The following is an 18,204-nucleotide window of genomic DNA, read 5'->3' on the forward strand; positions in this document are numbered from 1 at the left end:
AGCAGAAATTTATTGCTCATAGTTCTAGAGGCTGGAAGTCCAAGATCAGGCTGCCGTTGTATCCTTACAAAGTGGAAGGGTTGAGCTAGCTTTCTGGTGTCTCTTTTTATCAGGACACTAATCTCAATCATGAGGGCTCTGCCCTCATGACCTAATCAGCTCTCAAAGGCCCCACCTCCTAATACCATCTCTTTGGGGGTTTGGATTTCAACATGTGAATTTTGGGAGGACGTAAACGTCCAGACCATAGCAAACTTAATGAACCTCCATTTACTTATTACCCCACTTTAATAGTCATGATTGTTCTTGTTTCATCTTTACCTCCTCCCACTTTCCACCTCTTGTATTATTTTGAAGCAAATCACAGACTATTTAATCTATAATTATTCCAATATGTATCTCTCAAAGATAAGGACTTTTAAAATCATAGCTATACCTTTATCACACATTAAAGAGTGACCTGGTTTTGATAAATATTAAGTTAATTTCACTTCAGAATACTTGTACTAAATATTTCCAAGAAACCTGTTGTATGTAGTTTCCAGACAGTTAATAACACTTATAAATAAAGTAATAGGACTAATTTTTGTTTTTGTTTGGTTTAATATTTAGGCTTTCAACATGACGGCTGAAGAAACAGTGAATGTAAAAGAGGTTGAAATCATTAAGCTAATTTTAGACTTCTTGAATTCAAAGAAGCTTCACATTAGTATGTTGGCCCTTGAGAAGGAAAGTGGAGTCATAAATGGACTATTTTCAGATGATATGCTTTTCCTGAGGTATGATTTCATTAGTACTGTGAGGTTTGTAGGTCTTTCAAGGAAATATTAAGTATTAATAAGGTAATATGTATAATATAGGTAGATCTTTAAATTGTGAAAAGGCTATGTAAGTATAATTTTTTAAAATGTTTGTTTTTATAATAGAACATTTACAAAATAATGTTTTCTGTAGAATGTTTTCAGTAGTAAGATCCAGAGGTCCATTAAAAAAACAAGAGTCACAAACTCCATTTTGGTTGTGGCATCATCATAAAAGATATTTGATTTAGAAATCAGAGACCCCAGAAAGATAAAGAAAATATTTCTGAAATGCCTTTTTTTGGCTATAGAAATAAAACATTCTCATTATATAAACATATTCTTTATAGAAAATATAGAAAAATAAAGAAGAAAAATCACCCCACTACCCAGACACACTACTGGTAATTTTCTGTGCATATTAAAAAAAAAAACCCATAGCAATTCTGTTGCATTTATAATTTAGTATCATGCTTTATCCTTTAACATCATAAGGATTCTCTGTGTGATTACAAATTTATACTTAGAAATTTTTCAATTTACTTAATTTCCTAATGGTTCCCCTATTTTTAGACATTCAAATTGTTTCCAATTTGTCTTAAATACTCTACCGAGCATCTTTTATACATATGACTTTTTCTATATCTTGGACTGTTTCCTTAGAGTGAGATTCTTGGAGGTGGAATTTCACAGCAAAAGGGAGTTAACATATTTGCCAAAATGGAAAAATTAAATATATCCTAACTTGAATTGGACGGCAAAAGAAAAACCCAAATTTCCAGACAGAAATGTACTCTGTGCTTATGTGATACCAAATGTCCTTGACAAGGAGTACAGATTCTTGGACATGTGGCATTTTGTGACTTGGAAAGCCTTAAGAAATGAAGTGCTCCTAACTCATGACAAAGGAACTTCTTTTAAAGAAAGCTTTATTGCATTAGGGGAGTTTACTCGTTGCACTTCCCTTTATTTGGTGCTACGAATGTCATTCAGCCCCAGGGAGCTTAGTCAGTGATATGGTCAGGAAACAGTGCTGAGGCAGTATCTTCCGGCCTTGTCTTTCAAGCATTGCTACTCCTGGAATTTAGCAGTGGCTCTCAAATATCCCCCTCCAGGAACCTCTTGGTATGTGATGAAGATTTACTGGTCTGAGGTGAAATGCAAAGAATTATAGAATAGTAAATTTCTCGTTAAATTAAATGTATTCATCTTAAAGGGCTGGCCTTTGAAATTGTGTCCCTTCTACTTTTTAAATATTGTGTCCCTTTATAAAATGATTATGATATATATTGTGATTGCTTTTTATTAATAGTCCTTCTTTATAGAATCAAAAGTTGGCAATCCTATATGGATCCTCCTGCCCATCTCTTCTTTTTAAAATTTTACTGTTCTAAAAATCCAAAAGTAGGGAAATTACTATTATAAAACAAGAACAGCAATAAAAATGCCTTAAACTTTTGGAAGTTTTATAGACCACTAAAGTAGAATGAAACCTGATCTTATTACTTATTATTTCATTCTCAGAGTGTAAACTTTAGTGTCAAATGCCTCAAAGATGTAGATTTCACAGTTTAGAGTAGGATTTCTCAACCTTGGCACTATTAACGTTTTGGGCCAGAAAATTCTTTGGGGTGTGTGTGTGTGTGTGTGTGTGTGTATGGTTGTCTTGTGCATTATAGAATGTTTAGCTGCCTCTCTGCCAGTAGCAGTTGTGACAACAAAAAATGTCTCCAGACAGTGCTAGATGTCTCCTGGGGGTAAAATTGCCCATGGTGGAGAACCGCTGATTTAGTGAGACTGGAGCATACCCACACACTGTCCTCTAAATAAAACAGAATAACTTTAAAACTGTAAGATGAATAGGGAAATAAAGGAACTTTTAGACTTAGTCCAATGTTTTTACATAGGTGAAAAATCCACCTATATATTAGAATAAGGAGTGGTTGTAGATTCATAAATTCTTCTCATATAGCATATGTTGTTAAAAATAAGTTGTGAAAAAATTTTATTATAGTGGTTAGGAATCAAGTAAAACATTAATCTTATTATCTGCTTTGTAAAGTTTTAATACTATCTTGTCATGTATTCTGCTTCTAACTAGTATAACCTAAATTTGATGACACGTGAGTTTTCTTTATATAGGCAGCTGATACTTGATGGCCAGTGGGATGAAGTGCTTCAGTTCATTCAGCCTCTAGAATGTATGGAAAAATTTGACAAAAAAAGGTAAGAGTTCATCTGAAATTTTTAGTATCTTATCATTGGTAAAAGCTTAGCAAAATAAAACAATAAACAAAAATTAAAAAATGAGACTCTTAGCTTTCCCAGAAAATAGTGTATTCAATCCCGTGGATTTGGAGCATTTCTAGAGGACAAGTTGCATAGTACTTCAGTTAGTTCAAAATCTGATATCTAAACCTACTTAGTCAACAATGTCTATATACAGAAAGTCACAAGGGCCATATCTGAGGCAGTTGTTTCTTCAAAATGGTGAAAAGATTTTAAAGATGTCATTCCATTGTCTCCTGGCCTCCAGTATTTCTGACAAACAGTTATCCTTATTCCCTTGTATGTGATGTTTCTTTTTTTGCCTTTCTCTTCTGGCTGCCTTGAAGTTTTTCTTTTTATCACTAGTTTTTCAGCAGTTTGATTATGATGTGCTTAAGTGTGATTTCTTTGTATTTTGCTGAACATTTTGTGTCTGTAAATTAGTGATCTGCTCATAAGCAATGAATTTTTCATTTCAAATATTGTACTTTTCAGTTTCAGAATTTCCTTTTATTTATAATTTTTCTGCTGAAATATTCCCATCTGTCTGTTCATTGTAATTATATTTCCCTTTAAGTTCTTGAACATATTTATAGTAGCTGCTTCTTTGCTAATAGTCCTTATTTGGTAATTCCATTCTAGGTCACATCAGGCTCAGTTTCTATTGATTGCCTTTTCTCTTAACTATGAGTCACTTTCTTTTCCGCCACATATCTAGTCATTTTTTAATGTACTCTGCACATTGTGGGTTCTTTGTTGAAACTCTAGATTCTGTTATCTTCCTTTGAAAAGTGTTGATTTTTATTCATGTAGCGAGTTAACTTGGTTACACTGAAAATGCAAACTCTCTCTCTTGCCCAATGAACACCAGGTAAAATCTCTGCTCAGTTATTTAACCTTCTTTCTCTTGCTTTCCTGGGCTCCTTGGAGTGTTCCTTGCATCTTCACAGTTTCAGGGACAGCTAAGGATTTGGTCAGAGTTTATGTAATAGGTTTTGGTGTATTTCTCATTGTTGCTTCCTCCTTTTTTGGGTCTCCCTACTCTCCCTGCTGCTTTTCAGCTGTTCTGACGGTACCAAACTTCTTGCTGATTTCTCAAGCCTGTAAGACTGCAGCTTTCTGCTTGAGTTCTATCTCCCACTTTGTGGACTGGGGAGTGCCTTCAGCTGGAAGGCTTTATAGCCTTGAATCTCACCCCCTAAAGTTCCCTTTTTTCAAGGATTGACTTCCTTCTAGTTGTGCCAGGTTTTTGTTTTTCTTCAGTGCTTTCAAATAGTTATTTTTTGTATTGTGTCTAGGGTTTATAATTCTTATCTGTAGAAAGGTTAGCCAGATACACGTTACTCCACCATTACCAAAAGTGGAACCTCATATTGTTTTTTCATTCTCCATTCATACCATGCTATTTGATACCTCTTTGCTTTTGTATATTCTTCGTTTGTCTGGAATACTATTCCTTTCACCACCACCTGCCTTTACATAGCTCACTCTTGATCATCTTCCAGGAGTCAGTTCTCATAAGATTTTCCTTTTACTTCTTACCTCTTCTCGTAGAATTGGTTTCATACTCCTTTGAAACCTTACTGAACCCTATACGTATTTCATACAATTTATTAGATGACCCTCTTCATGAAGGCAGGGATTTTGTTTTGTTTGACATGTGTTTGCTACTACAACAATGTTGAAAGAATGACCGAAGGTTCATTATTGTTTCCTTTCAGCCCTTAGAAATACTTTTTCTTTAAAGTGCTTAAGGCATCCAACATTTTTTGATTCCTAGAGTAGTCAAGTGGACTCTTTGTTCTCCTTTCTCCTCACTGAAAAATCCCCATTAAAAGTTTTAAGTCTATAGTTATTTTGTGACTTTTTAGAAATCTTGTTCATTTCTTCTTACCCTTTCAGCCCTATTTTTATTAGACCTTTCTCATGTTTGAAAAGAAAAAAGGACATATTTGGAAAAACAAAACATTTTGAATATAAAGGATTTTGATTTCATATTGGGTGACATTTGACATCTTCTATAAAAACTTGATTTTTGTTTAGAATTGATATTGGAAATAGAAATCCCTCCTTAGAGTATTAAATTGTGATTACTTGCTGCTGAAATTATTTTAATTGTGGCTTCAGTATGATAAGCTTAGTAAAATATTTTCAGAATTTTCTGAAAGCAAAAGTACTTATAGTAACTTATAAGTTTACTTGTCTTATGAAATATTGGAAAATTAATTAAAAAAATTATTTTTTTAAAGAAATAATCCCTTAAAACAAACTTGGCTTGTTTTGCTTCATGAACTTGTTTCATTTCTTGTTTTTGACATTTCTGTAATTCAGTTTTTTAATCATTTTAATATTTCCTATTTTATGTTTCACAGGTTTCGTTATATTATCCTGAAGCAGAAGTTTTTAGAAGCTTTATGTGTTAACAATGCAATGTCGGCAGAAGATGAACCCCAGCATGTAAGATTTTTATTCCTGAAGGTTTGCGCCATAGTCTTGTTTTAGTCATAAGTATTTTATTCACTAAAACAAAAGATTAGTATCATGAGTTGACAAGGTTTTTATGAGCCAGGATGAGGCAAGATCTGCTCTTTTCTAGCTGTAGTACTTTCAATCTGTAGTGCTTCTAAGTTTGGTGATTTAGGCAAAGATGATCAATGAATGGCTGGCTGGTTGGAGAATGTATGCTCCCCTCTTGTTTATGGTTTATATAGTAATAGGTGTTTGACTTGATGACTTTACATTTTTGTTTCTTTTCATATCCCAGAAATTGATTATCTTTACCTCCTCTTTCTGTCTTTTCAGTATTTTCTTTGATCCGGAGATTGTTTTTTGATAAAATGTTTATGTCTTTATGACAATTTAAATTTAATGGTATTATTTTTGATTAGAGTTACTTTTAAAGTTTTAATATTAGTATTGTTACATCCAAAACCAAGGAAACTTTTATTAAATGCCAGTTAAGTGTTCATTGAAGTAAACCAAAAGGATGTTACAGTGGGGACTTTCATATATGATAGAGAAATGTTTACCAGATAGTGATGTTCAAAAGTGGAAAGACCACTGGAATATGAGTTAAAATACCTAATTTTTATTCTATCTTTGTCACTGACCAACTGAATTAACTTGGTTAAATCTGCAACTTGACTTTTCCCATATGTTAAGATATGGACTACATAAGCTCTAAGGTTCCTTACATCGTTAAAAGCTTATGATTCTTAGATAATATTCACTAGCAAATTATTGCTAATTTGTCTCTCAGCTAAGTTTTCTTTTGTTCTATCTCTGGACTGTTTTTGTAGTAAATGAACTGTAGATGATTTGCTTTGTTTCCCCACACAGATTTGTTCTATGGCAAGTTTGAGCTAAGAGAATGGCTCTTTTGCTCTTGAGTAAGCTGGAGTGATAGCAAACTATATAAACAATTGGCATGTTTCAGTTTTCATTTCTAGAAAACTCAATTATTCTTACCCTTAAAAAATTATACATTTGAAAATGATAGTCTTAAGCCTGAATTAGAATACTACTTTTATAGATAAAAGTTTAATGTGCAAATTAACCAAATTATTTAATCTTTTTATTGTAGTAGTGAAAAACATTTTGGTTCCTGACTTGAAAGTTGTTAAATATCCTGCAAATTAGATGAGTATTCTGTGACACTAGAGTTTATCCTTTTGTACTTGAATAGTTTATGAAAGTTTGTAAAGTATCTTTGAATTTGAATAAAATACTCTCATTGTTTTCATATTTCACAGCATCTCTGTTTATAGTGACCAGTTATATTTTTCTTACAGCTGGAATTTACCATGCAAGAAGCAGTGCAGTGTTTACATGCCCTAGAAGAGTACTGTCCTTCTAAAGATGATTATAGCAAGCTCTGTTTGCTTTTGACTTTGCCTCGTCTCACCAATCATGCCGAATTTAAGGACTGGAATCCCAGCACTGCACGAGTTCACTGTTTTGAAGAGGCTTGTGTCATGGTTGCAGAATTCATCCCTGCTGATAGGAAGCTAAGTGAGGCTGGTTTTAAAGCAAGTAACAATCGTTTATTTCAGCTTGTAATGAAGGGCCTACTTTATGAATGCTGTGTAGAGTTTTGTCAAAGTAAAGCAACTGGAGAAGAAATAACAGAAAGTGAAGTACTTCTTGGCATTGATCTCTTATGTGGTAATGGTTGTGATGATTTGGATCTGAGTTTATTGTCATGGCTTCAGAATCTCCCATCTTCTGTCTTCTCTTGTGCTTTTGAACAGAAAATGCTTAATATTCATGTTGACAAACTTCTGAAACCCACAAAAGCTGCATATGCTGATCTTTTGACTCCTCTTATCAGCAAACTTTCTCCCTATCCATCATCTCCAATGAGAAGGCCTCAATCAGCTGATGCCTATATGACCCGCTCTCTGAATCCTGCTTTAGATGGCCTCACTTGTGGACTCACCAGTCATGATAAGAGAATCTCAGACCTTGGGAACAAAACTTCTCCAATGTCACACTCCTTTGCTAACTTCCATTATCCGGGGGTACAAAACCTCAGTAGAAGTCTCATGCTTGAGAATACAGAATGTCACAGTATTTATGAAGAATCCCCTGAACGGTAAGTATGTGCTCATAAAAATGAGGAAATCTCCCCAAGTGTGATATAGACTAATTGTTGTAGGTGTCTGTTTTTTTCTTAATGTTCAAATCCCTTTAGTTGAAAGTTAGTCCTTAAAACTTTACAGGATTTTAAAATTTTTGATAATTAAAAATATCAGGGAAAATCTTTGTTTTTATATTCCGTATTATTCTTTTGCTGGTTGTAAAGGCAATATATGTGCATTGAAGAAATTTTGGAAAATATAGAAGAGTATAAATATGATAATTAAAATCTTACACTTAGATTACCAGTCTTTTTTCTTTGAATATATTTTTTAAAATTGGAAATGTACTATATATATTTTCATATAATTTTCTTTTTTCACTTGATCATTAATATTTTCCCATATTCTTAAACATTTATTGGCATCAGTGACTAATGATGAGTGCAGTATTCCATTATGTGACTGTGTCATGATTTTAGCTAATTCCTTATTGTAAGGCAAGAGATTGCTTCCATTTTTTTCTCCTGTAAATAGTACTTATATTGAACATGTGTACATAAAAATCTCTGACTGTACCTAGCTTTTTTTTTAGTAGTTCTTTATATATGTGAAGGAAATAAGTGTTAAAGCCACCATTTAGTTTTTCCTTCAAACCTGGCATAAAATAATAATTTTCTCATTAATAGTTCTTTATTTCAAGGGTTAGGAGACTTCCAGCCTTGTTTTTCCAGGAAACCCATTGGGACATAAGGCTGGTTTCCTATACTCAGAGTTGATACCATGAAGTATTACTATTGACTGCAATAAATTTATTGATTGAGCACAAAAGAGTGCAAAAACTAAATCTTTTCTCTTTCACATAGGATAGTTGGAGGTATTCTTTATTGAGGAAGGAACACTGGACTTGGAATTTCTGTTTCTAATTAAAGCAAGAGGAGATCTTTAGTTAAGCACAAGAAATACAGGATAAATATATACAGAAGGATTTTCTTTAAAGTTACTGTGAGATTACAGAGGAGGGGAGGTTGTGATACTTTCTTTAATGTCCCGAAAGAGGGGGGGATTCTAGTTAAGTAAGGGGACTTCCTAAAACCTAGGGTGACTTCTTAAGGCATCTTATTGCTCTATATTTCATATTTGAAAGATTAGAAATGATACCTAGTGATGAAAATGGATGAGTATAATTTACTATAGCAGCATCCTATTATCTAAATTCCAAAGGAATAGGGAGTCTTGAGCATTGGTAGAGACTATCTTAAACTTTTCTTGGACTTTCCAGTCCCTTTAGAGAAATTGTTATTGTCTGGAATGCTGGGCTTCAATTCTGGGGCATCTGCTGATATTCTTCTGAGTACATAAGATGACAGCTGCTTCTTGGTCAACATAATGAATGGCATGTTTGGACTTGTGCACCAGTGGGATTGTCTTTATAAAGAAGAAGGACGCAAATCCAGTCAAATCTGACTCTACATGTGCTGTTGCCTACGTGAAATGGTAGAAATTGAGGAATGACTAGATAAAGATGGAAAGAAGTAGAATATGAGTTAATAGACCATTATAGATAAGCAGAGAGGTAAAATGTGACATGTCAAGAAGTAAGTAATACACTTGTTATTAGCTGAGCAGTAGCAATAATCCAGAAAACATCTGTCATGCCTCTGAAATTGGAAAACTTTATGAGGCAAAGCAGTGTGGAATTTAGTGAATAGATCATGGTCTTTGGAGTCAGACTTGGGTTTGCCATTTACTAGCTGTGTGACCTTGGGACAGTTACTTAATCTGTCTGAGCCTCAATGACCTCCTCTATAAAATAATGTTGACTTGCAAAATGAGATAAAGCTCCTAGTAGTGTGGCAAGCATTTGATTGGTACTTAATCAGTATAAATTCTTCCCCTTCAGAGCCTATGTCCTTGGTAAGGACATTGCATCAAAAGGGCTGCTAATAACATGCTATGGGAGAGCTAGTATGATAAACTACAAAAATTTACTTTGGAAAAAGTTTACCTTGTTTTTAAAAATATTTTTGGTGTAATTTAAAAATATTGGGAAGCTTGATTAGATCAGTTATGTTAAAGATGCCACATGAAGAGACTCCTACTTATGGTAATAGATGTCTGAAGTCAGTATTCATTTAAAAATATTTGAGGGTCTACTGTGCGCTAGCACCATGCTGCATCCCCAGGATACAGTGATTGAGTTAGTATGGTGAACAAGATGATAAAACAGGAAAGAAAGGTTTATAAAGGAGTGCATGGTGTTTTGAAGAATATCTTTTCAGTTGAAGAGAAACAAAGTGAAAACAAAAAGAGAGAAATCTTAGTTTAAATATATAAGCTTTGACAACTCAAAATTAAATTGCCAAAAAACAGTATCCTCAGGCATGGGCTAGCATTGGATTTGGAATCTGAAGACCTGGATTCAAGTCCTAGCTTTATTTATTAGGTATGCAATTTTAGGAAAATTATTTGTTTTTTGAGTTGGTTTCCTCTTGTGTGAAATGGAAGTTATAATGTATTTTACAAGTTATTCTGCAAGTTAAATGAGATAATGCAAATGGAAGTGCTGTGTAAATTGTAAAATTAAATCAAATGTTACTTTTTGAAGGTCATTTTATTCTATCTCTATACAGTTAATAACTCCTACAGATTCTATTTTGTGGACATAAAATGAGACTTCTTATGGTCATTAGCAGCATATAGCACAGTCTAGTATCTGAAGACTCTTCCCAGGTCTTTCTGGTGCATATTACATGTATGTATGTTTAGGTACTTATAAGTACAAGGCTCCTAACTAAGATGCCTATCTAGCTCTGCTTTCCTGAACCCTAGACCTGCATTTTGATGTGTCTTACTTCTGCCTGGGAGGCCATTATGAGGCTACCTGATAATCAAATTCCTTGAAGACAGGGATCATTTTACTTTTGTACTTGTTTGCATGCTGCCTGGTACCAATACATAATGTGTGTAAATGTCTGTGGTATTCATCATCTTTGGATGATGTTAATTACTAAAAATTTTGAACAGAGTTACTATGAAAAGTAGAAATTGCTCATGTTTTAGAAGAATATTAGGAACAACCTGACGTAAGATGTCAGGCTTACTAATTAGTATACGTTAAAAATATTGGAAAGGTATATGTTTAGCTTTTATGTTAAGTGCAAATAGACCAAAGAAAGCCTTTTAATAAATCTCAACAATTCTTAAAATTTTGTTCAAACATATTGGAGGAAAGAAATAAATGTTTGGATAACAAAATCACAGATTAAGAGTTCATAAAGAGAACTTAAGCATTAGATCATCCAACCTATTAAGAGTCACGTGCTGCATAATGATGTTTCAGTCAATGATGGATTGCATATCTGAGGGTGGTCTCATAAGATTAGTATCATGTAGCCTAGGCTGTGTGTAGGCTATACCATCTAGGTTTCTGTAAGTACACTCTGTCGCTTGACGGTGACATCGCTTAAGGACGTAATTCTGAGAACGCATACCCATCGTTAAGCGATGCATGACAGTACTCAGTTTATAGATGAAACTGAACCACAGAGAACGTAAGTGATTTTCCCAAGGCCACATGGCTTATTTTAGATGGAGCACCTGCCTTTCTTGCTTAATAATACAGTGCTCTTCCTTTATAAGCATATTCTATTTTTTAAAAAATCTCTTATGTACTTAAGAAAGGAAAATAAAAAAATCTATTTTTGTGCATTTGGTCAACACTTAGGCTAGATATTCATTGTTTTAAATTAAAATTTTTCTAACTAAAATATATTTTCCTTCACTCCCATCTTTTCCTTTTTGTTTTTTGCACCTTTCTGGAAGAAGTGATACACCTGTTGAGGCACAGCGGCCTATTAGCAGTGAAATCCTGGGCCAGAATTCAGTTTCAGAAAAAGAGCCTGCAAATGGAGCACAGAATCCAGGACCAGCTAAGCAAGAAAAAAATGAGGTAATATTTACTACATCTAATGTCTTTTAGAGTTATTCTCTTTGTAAGAAGTAATAGTATTTGCTCAGATAGAATTTTTAGAGAATTTTCTGATATTTGGGAGTAGGAGAGAGAATATCTAGATTTTTTTGTTATTAGTTCATTTTCTCCCCTCTCGCAAAAGAATATATGCTGTTTTCAGTTGTCGTTGTGTATTTTGGAGCATTTTTAACAGGTGGATTTATTAACATTCTAAAATACCATATAAAATACCATATACCATATATTGATTGACATTAATCTTCCATATTTCAGGGCTCATGTAATTGGACTCACATTAAACGTGGATAGCTTGTATTTTTAAGATATATGCTCTATATTTTACTAATTAGATTTAATGAATAAGAAATCCTGACATTTATAATATAGAATAATACTTTTATCTAATCTTTTAGAGTTCGAGGTTATTTTTCTGTGCTATTTTGGAAAGGAAATTGTATTGCGAAGTAAGGTGTAAATTTTATCTTATCTAATTTATCATTTAGAAGGGGTAAATAGGTAGTTTTAATAAGTTGAATAAATTTTTTGTTTGTTTTCAACTAAATATTAAGGATGAAGTAGAAAAATTGCTATTAAAAGTATATATGGATATGCACCAAACATGAGAATCCAAAAATATATGAAGCAAGCATTGGCAGAGTTGAAAGGAGAAATAGACAGTTCTGCAGTAATAGTTGGAGACTTCAATATCCCACTTACAGTAAAGGGTTCAACATCTAAACAGGAGATCCATAAGGATATAGAGGACTTGAACAACACTGTAAACCAACTAGACCTTGCAGACGTCTAGAGAACACTCCAACAGATAGCAGAATACACATTCTCCTCAAGAGCACATGCAACGTTCTTCAGCATAGACCATATGTTAGGACACAAAACAAATTTCAGTAAATTTTAAAAGATTAAAATCATGCTAAGTATTTTCTCTGGCACAGTGGAATGAAGCTAGAAATTAATAACAGAAGGAAAATTGGAAAAAATCACAAATTTGTGGAAATTAAACAACCAATGGGTCAAAGAAGAAATCACAAGGGAAATTAGAAAACACTTGGAGACTAATGAAAAATGAATACAACATACCAAAACATAGAACATCTCAAACTTATAGAAGGCAGCAAAAGCAGTACTCAGGGGGACATTTATAGCTGTAAATGCCTAAGTTAAAAAAGAAGGGGCTGGCCCTGTGGCGTAGTGGTTGACTTCGGCGTGTTTGGCTTTGGCGGCCCAGGTTTGCGGTTTTGGATCCCGAGTGCAGACCTACATCACTTGTCAGCCATGATGTGGTGGCGACCCACATACAAAAAGAGGAAGATTGGCACAGATGTTAGCTCAGGGCTGATCTTCCTCAAGTAAAAAAAAGAGGAAGGTTGGCAATGGATGTTAGTTCACAGTGAATCTTTCTCAGCAAAAACAAATAAACAGATGATCTCAAATCAATAACCTAACTTTATACCTTGAGGAACTAGAAAAAGAAGAGCAAATTACACCCAAAGCTAGCAGAAAGAAGGAAGCAATAAAGATTAGAAGGGAGATAAAATAGAGAATAGGAAAATAATAGAATCAATAAAACCAAAAATTGATTCTTTGAAAAGATGAACAAAATTGACAAGCCCTTTGCTAAACTGACAAAGAGAAAAAGAGAAAAGACACAACTAACATCAGAAATGAAACTGGGGACATTATTTTTGACCTTAAAATAATAAAAAGGATTATGCGAGAATACTGTACCCAATTGTAAGCCAACAAATTAGAGAACCTAGATGCAGTAGACAAATTTCTAGAAACACACAAATTACCTAAACTGACTCAGGAAGAAACAGAAAATCTCAGCAGACCTATAACAAGAGATTAAATCAGTAATCAAAAACCTCCTAACAAATACAAGTTCAGGATCAGATGGCTTACTGGTGAATTCTACCAAACATTTAAAAAAGGGTTAACACCAATCCTCAAAATCTTCCAAAGAAATAGAAGAGGAGGGCACACTTCATAACTTATTCTATGAGGCCAGGATTACCTTGATACCAAGGCCAGATGAAGACATTACAAGAAAAGAAAACTGCAGATGAGTATCTTTTATGAATTTAGAAGCAAAGATCCTCAATGAAATCCTAGCAAACTCAATCCATCAGCATATTAAAAGGAGTATACACGCTGACCAAGTGGATTTATCCCAGGATGCAAGGGTGGTTCAACATTAAAAAAATACATCACGTTAATAGAATCAAGGAAAAAATACATGATCATCTCAATTGATAGAGAAAAGGCATTTAACAAAATCGAACACTCTTTCATGATAAAAACTCTCAGAAAACTAAGAGTAGATTGGAACTTACTCAACATGATAAAGTGCATTTATGAAAAACCCTAGCTAATATTATACTCAATGGTGAAAAACTAAAAGCTTTCTCTGTAAGATCAGAAACGAAGACAAAGATGCCTGCTTTCACCACTGCTATTCAGCATTTACTGGAAGTTCTAGCCAGAGCAATTAGACAAGAAAAAGAAATAAAAATCATGCAAATTGGAAAGGAAGAAGTAAACCTATCTCTATTTACAGATGATATGATCCTGTATATAGAAAATCCCAAAGAATTCACAAGAGAGCTGCTAGAGCTTATAAAGAGGTCTGCAAAGTTTCAGAGTACAAGATCAACACGTAAAACTCAATTGTGTTTCTATACACCAGTAATGAACAATTCAAAAAGGAAATTAAGAAAGCAGTTTCATTTACAATAGCATGTAAAAGGATAAAATACCTGGGAATAAATTAAACGAAGGAGGTGAAAGACTTTTACACTGAAATCTACAAAACATTGCTGAAAGAAATTAAAGGAGATCTAAATAAATGGAAAGATATCCTGTGTTCATAGGTAGGAAGACAATATTGTTAAGATGTCAGTCCTACACAATATAATCTACAGATTCCATGTAATTCCTATAAAAATTCCACAGCCTCTTTTGCAGTACTGGAAAAGCCATTATTCAAATTCATATGGAATTGCAAGGGTCCCTGAATAGCCAAAACAATCATTCAAAAAAAGAACAAAATTGTAGGACTTAAACTTTATGATTTCAAAACTTACTACACAGCTACAGTAATCAAAACCATGTGGTATGTGCACAAGGATAGACATATAGACCAATGGAATAAATTGAGGGTCCATAAGTACTCCCATATATCTATGGCCAGTTGAGTTTTGGCAAGGGTGCCAAGGCCGTTCAATGGGGAAAGAATAGTCTCTTCAATAGATGATGCTGGATCAACTGAATTTCCACAAGCAGAAGAATGAAGTTGAACTTCTACCTCATATACGAAAATTAACTGGAAATACATCAACAACCTAAGTAAAAGAGCTAAAGTGTAAAACAAAAGAAAACATAGGGGTAAATCTTCATGACTTTGAATTTTGTAATATGTTCTTAGATATGATACCAAAAGCATGTGTAACAAATGTAAAAATTGATAAATTGGACTTCATCAAAATTAAAAACTTTTATGCATTGAAGGACATTATCAAGAAAGTGAAAAGACAGCCTATGGAGTGGAGAAATATTTGCAAATCTTATATCTGATAAAGGTTTAATATCTGGAATATATAAAGAACTACTGTAACTACTATAACAAAAAGACAACCTAATTTAAAAAAGAACTTGAATAGACATTTCTTTAAAGAATATATGCAAATGCCCAATAAGCACATGAAAAGATGCCTAACATCACTAGTCATGAGGGAAATGCAAATCAAAACCACAATGAAATATAACCTCACAACTGCTAGGATGGCTACAATCAAATCAGTGGAAAATAACAAGTGTTGGTAAGGAAGTGGAGAAATTTGAACCCTCATATGTTGCTGGTTAGAATGTAAAATGGTGTAGTCACTGTGGTTTGGTGCTACCTCCAAAAGCTGAACGTAGAATTACCACATGACCCATAATTCCATTCCTGGGTATATACCCAAAAGCACTGAAACAAAGACTTCAACAGATATTTGTACATCCATGTTCATAGTAGCAAAATTCAAAATAGCCAAAAGGTAGAAATAATCTAAATGTCCATCCACAGATTAATGGATAAACAAAAGTGGTATATCCATACAATGGAATGTTATTCAACTATAAAAAGGAATGAAGTTCTGACATAAGCCACAACATGGATGAACCTTGAAAACATCATGCTAAGTGAAATAAGCCAGACACAAAAGGACAAATATTGTATGATTCCACTTATATGAAATATCTAGAATGGGCAAATTTATAGAGACAGAAAGTAGATTAGAGGTTACCAGGGGTTTGGGGAAATGGGGAATTATTGCTTAATTCTTAGAGAGTTTCTGTTTGGGGTGATGAAAAAGTTTTGGAAATAGGTGATGATGGTTGCACAACATTTTGAATATAACTAATGCTGCTGAATTGTACACTTAAAAATGGTTAGAATGACACATTTTATATTTATTTTACCACAAAAAAACTTTTTTAAAAAAGGACATATAATTTTCTCTCAGAGTTATTGCTATAAGTTATGAAATAGAGGAAGGTTGTTATTATTTCCTGGAATAGGGAGACTGTTTTAGTTAACTGTGCAAGACTCTTGGTTAAGCCAATTGTCAGTGTTGGCCAATTTTAGAGATGATTGATTTGTTGCAGGTAACTCCAGTGCACCTGATCCGGGTAATATGACCAGACTCCAGCTTGGCAGGGCAGTCTTTCTTTGCCAATATTGAAATTCGCTAAATATCTAAGTCCAACCTGTATGTTTGAGTGCTATACAATTCTTTTAGAAGAGTGAAGTAGGAAGGTTGAGACTGCTAAGTTTAACACCGGTTTATTCCACTTTCTTGTAAAAGGCCCTTTGAAACCTGAATTATTGTTTTTGAGGGAAATTTTATAAGTTTCTCTCTACAGTAACCTATTAAACCATTTACATGCTTAAACTAACTGCACTGGACAAGATTAATGTTGAGTTTACTAAATATTAATGCAGTCCATCAATAAATATTTTTTCAAGTAATATAGATAGGTTTGTATTAGTCATGTTCTCTAACTGTGTCTCCTTTATGACCACTATAATTTGTATTTGTATTTTAAGGTAGTCAAGGATCCAGGAAGGCCATTCATTTTGGTCAGTCTCTTGCTGTAACATAAAGCAAATTAACTGATCTACTTGACTATTAAGACTCATGGATACTGTTATTTTTCAAAGAGCAGTATATTAACTATTTTCTAGTTGTTAAATATAGCTACTTGTGTATTTTATTCAGCATTTATATGTTACTATTGAGTGATGACATGTATTCTGTCATAGTCTCCTCAAATATATTATTTTTTTCTAATATTTTTAAGCTTCGAGATTCAACAGAACAATTTCAAGAATATTATAGGCAAAGATTACGCTATCAGCAACATTTAGAACAGAAGGAGCAACAGCGACAGATATACCAACAGATGCTGCTTGAAGGAGGTGTGAATCAGGAGGATGGTCCTGATCAGCAGCAGAATCTCACCGAACAATTCCTTAATAGGTTTGTCTTTTAGTCACTTTTTAAAATATAAGGAATTATTTAAAAGCTGTTTAAAACATGTAGCTGCTACTCTCCATGTATAGTTTGAAACTTTTAGGCTTTTACAGTATTTCATGGAGTGTAACATGGAGTTACATAATATCTTTATTATTAAAGTGTAATGTGGAGTTACATAATATCTTCCAATCACAGCATTCTGAGGGCTTCATCTAATTTCATCTTCCCCTTTTAACGTCCTTTCACATCTAAGCGACAAGAGCAAATGAGTGTGGTAGTTCAGTGCACAGGCTGGAAGCAGACTGCCGGGTGAATCCAGCTCTGTCCCAGGGTAGCTGAGGACTTAGGGGAAGTTACTTAGCTTCTTTTTGCCTGTTTCCTCATCTCCTTCATAGGATTGCTATGAAGCTTAAATGAGTTAATATATATAAAGTTCTTAGAAGAGTACCTGGCACTTAGTAAGCACTATATGAAGTGTTAATTGTTATTTTTATTGTTATTTTGAGTGCTTAAACTTTCATATTCTTTTGAATTCATTATGTTAAAATGATTCTCTCTTATAGTTTCTGCCAGACAGTATGAACTTATGTTGCTTTTAATTATAGGGTATATATATGGTAATGTGTTTTTTAAAAAATCAGTAAACCAGAATGTGTATTTAAATGAGCAGTTGTTGTTGGCAGATTAAATGAGTTACTATAATAAAGTTACTTAGAATAATTCCTGGCATAAAGGAAGTGTGCCATAAATATTGGCTATCATCATGATTATGATTAGGCAATGCAGTGGTGACTGTCAGTTCTTTACTTAGTGCAGTAATATTGGAAGTAATCCGTTTGACACTCTGAGGGTTGTGGAAGTCAATGAGCCTGAAATTGATCCTATCTTCAAACCTGCACACAAGGAATGTTTATAGTAGTGATATATAAAGTCTAAGTAGGCCTCTGAACATTGAATTTTGAGACCATTTTCTTCCTTTTTTTTTTTAAAGATTTAATTTTTCCTTTTTCTCCCCAAAGACCCCCGGTACATAGTTGCGTATTTTT

The 18,204-nt window shown here is 33.6% G+C and overlaps 1 protein-coding gene across 8 annotated transcripts in view; it reads left to right on the top strand.

Moving 5' to 3' along the window:
- The window catches only part of WDR47 (WD repeat domain 47), a 54,875-nt gene that overhangs the window by 14,985 nt on the left and 21,686 nt on the right, over positions 1-18,204 (top strand). For 4 of the 8 annotated variants that reach the window (XM_023641504.2, XM_070268584.1, XM_070268583.1 and 1 more), the window contains 6 exons: positions 613-779; positions 2,943-3,026; positions 5,441-5,525; positions 6,860-7,662; positions 11,471-11,597; positions 16,983-17,161. In XM_023641504.2, coding sequence (XP_023497272.1) covers positions 622-779; positions 2,943-3,026; positions 5,441-5,525; positions 6,860-7,662; positions 11,471-11,597; positions 16,983-17,161 — 1,436 coding nt within the window. In that variant the 5' untranslated portion in view covers positions 613-621. Of the gene's footprint in view, positions 1-612; positions 780-2,942; positions 3,027-5,438; positions 5,526-6,859; positions 7,663-11,470; positions 11,598-16,982; positions 17,162-18,204 lie in introns of those variants that run through there. The other 4 variants (XM_023641505.2, XM_070268586.1, XM_070268587.1 and 1 more) reach the window with 2 other exon arrangements.

Source organism: Equus caballus, chromosome 5, assembly GCF_041296265.1.
Source record: "Equus caballus isolate H_3958 breed thoroughbred chromosome 5, TB-T2T, whole genome shotgun sequence".
In the NCBI taxonomy this organism is placed as follows: domain Eukaryota; kingdom Metazoa; phylum Chordata; class Mammalia; order Perissodactyla; family Equidae; genus Equus; species Equus caballus.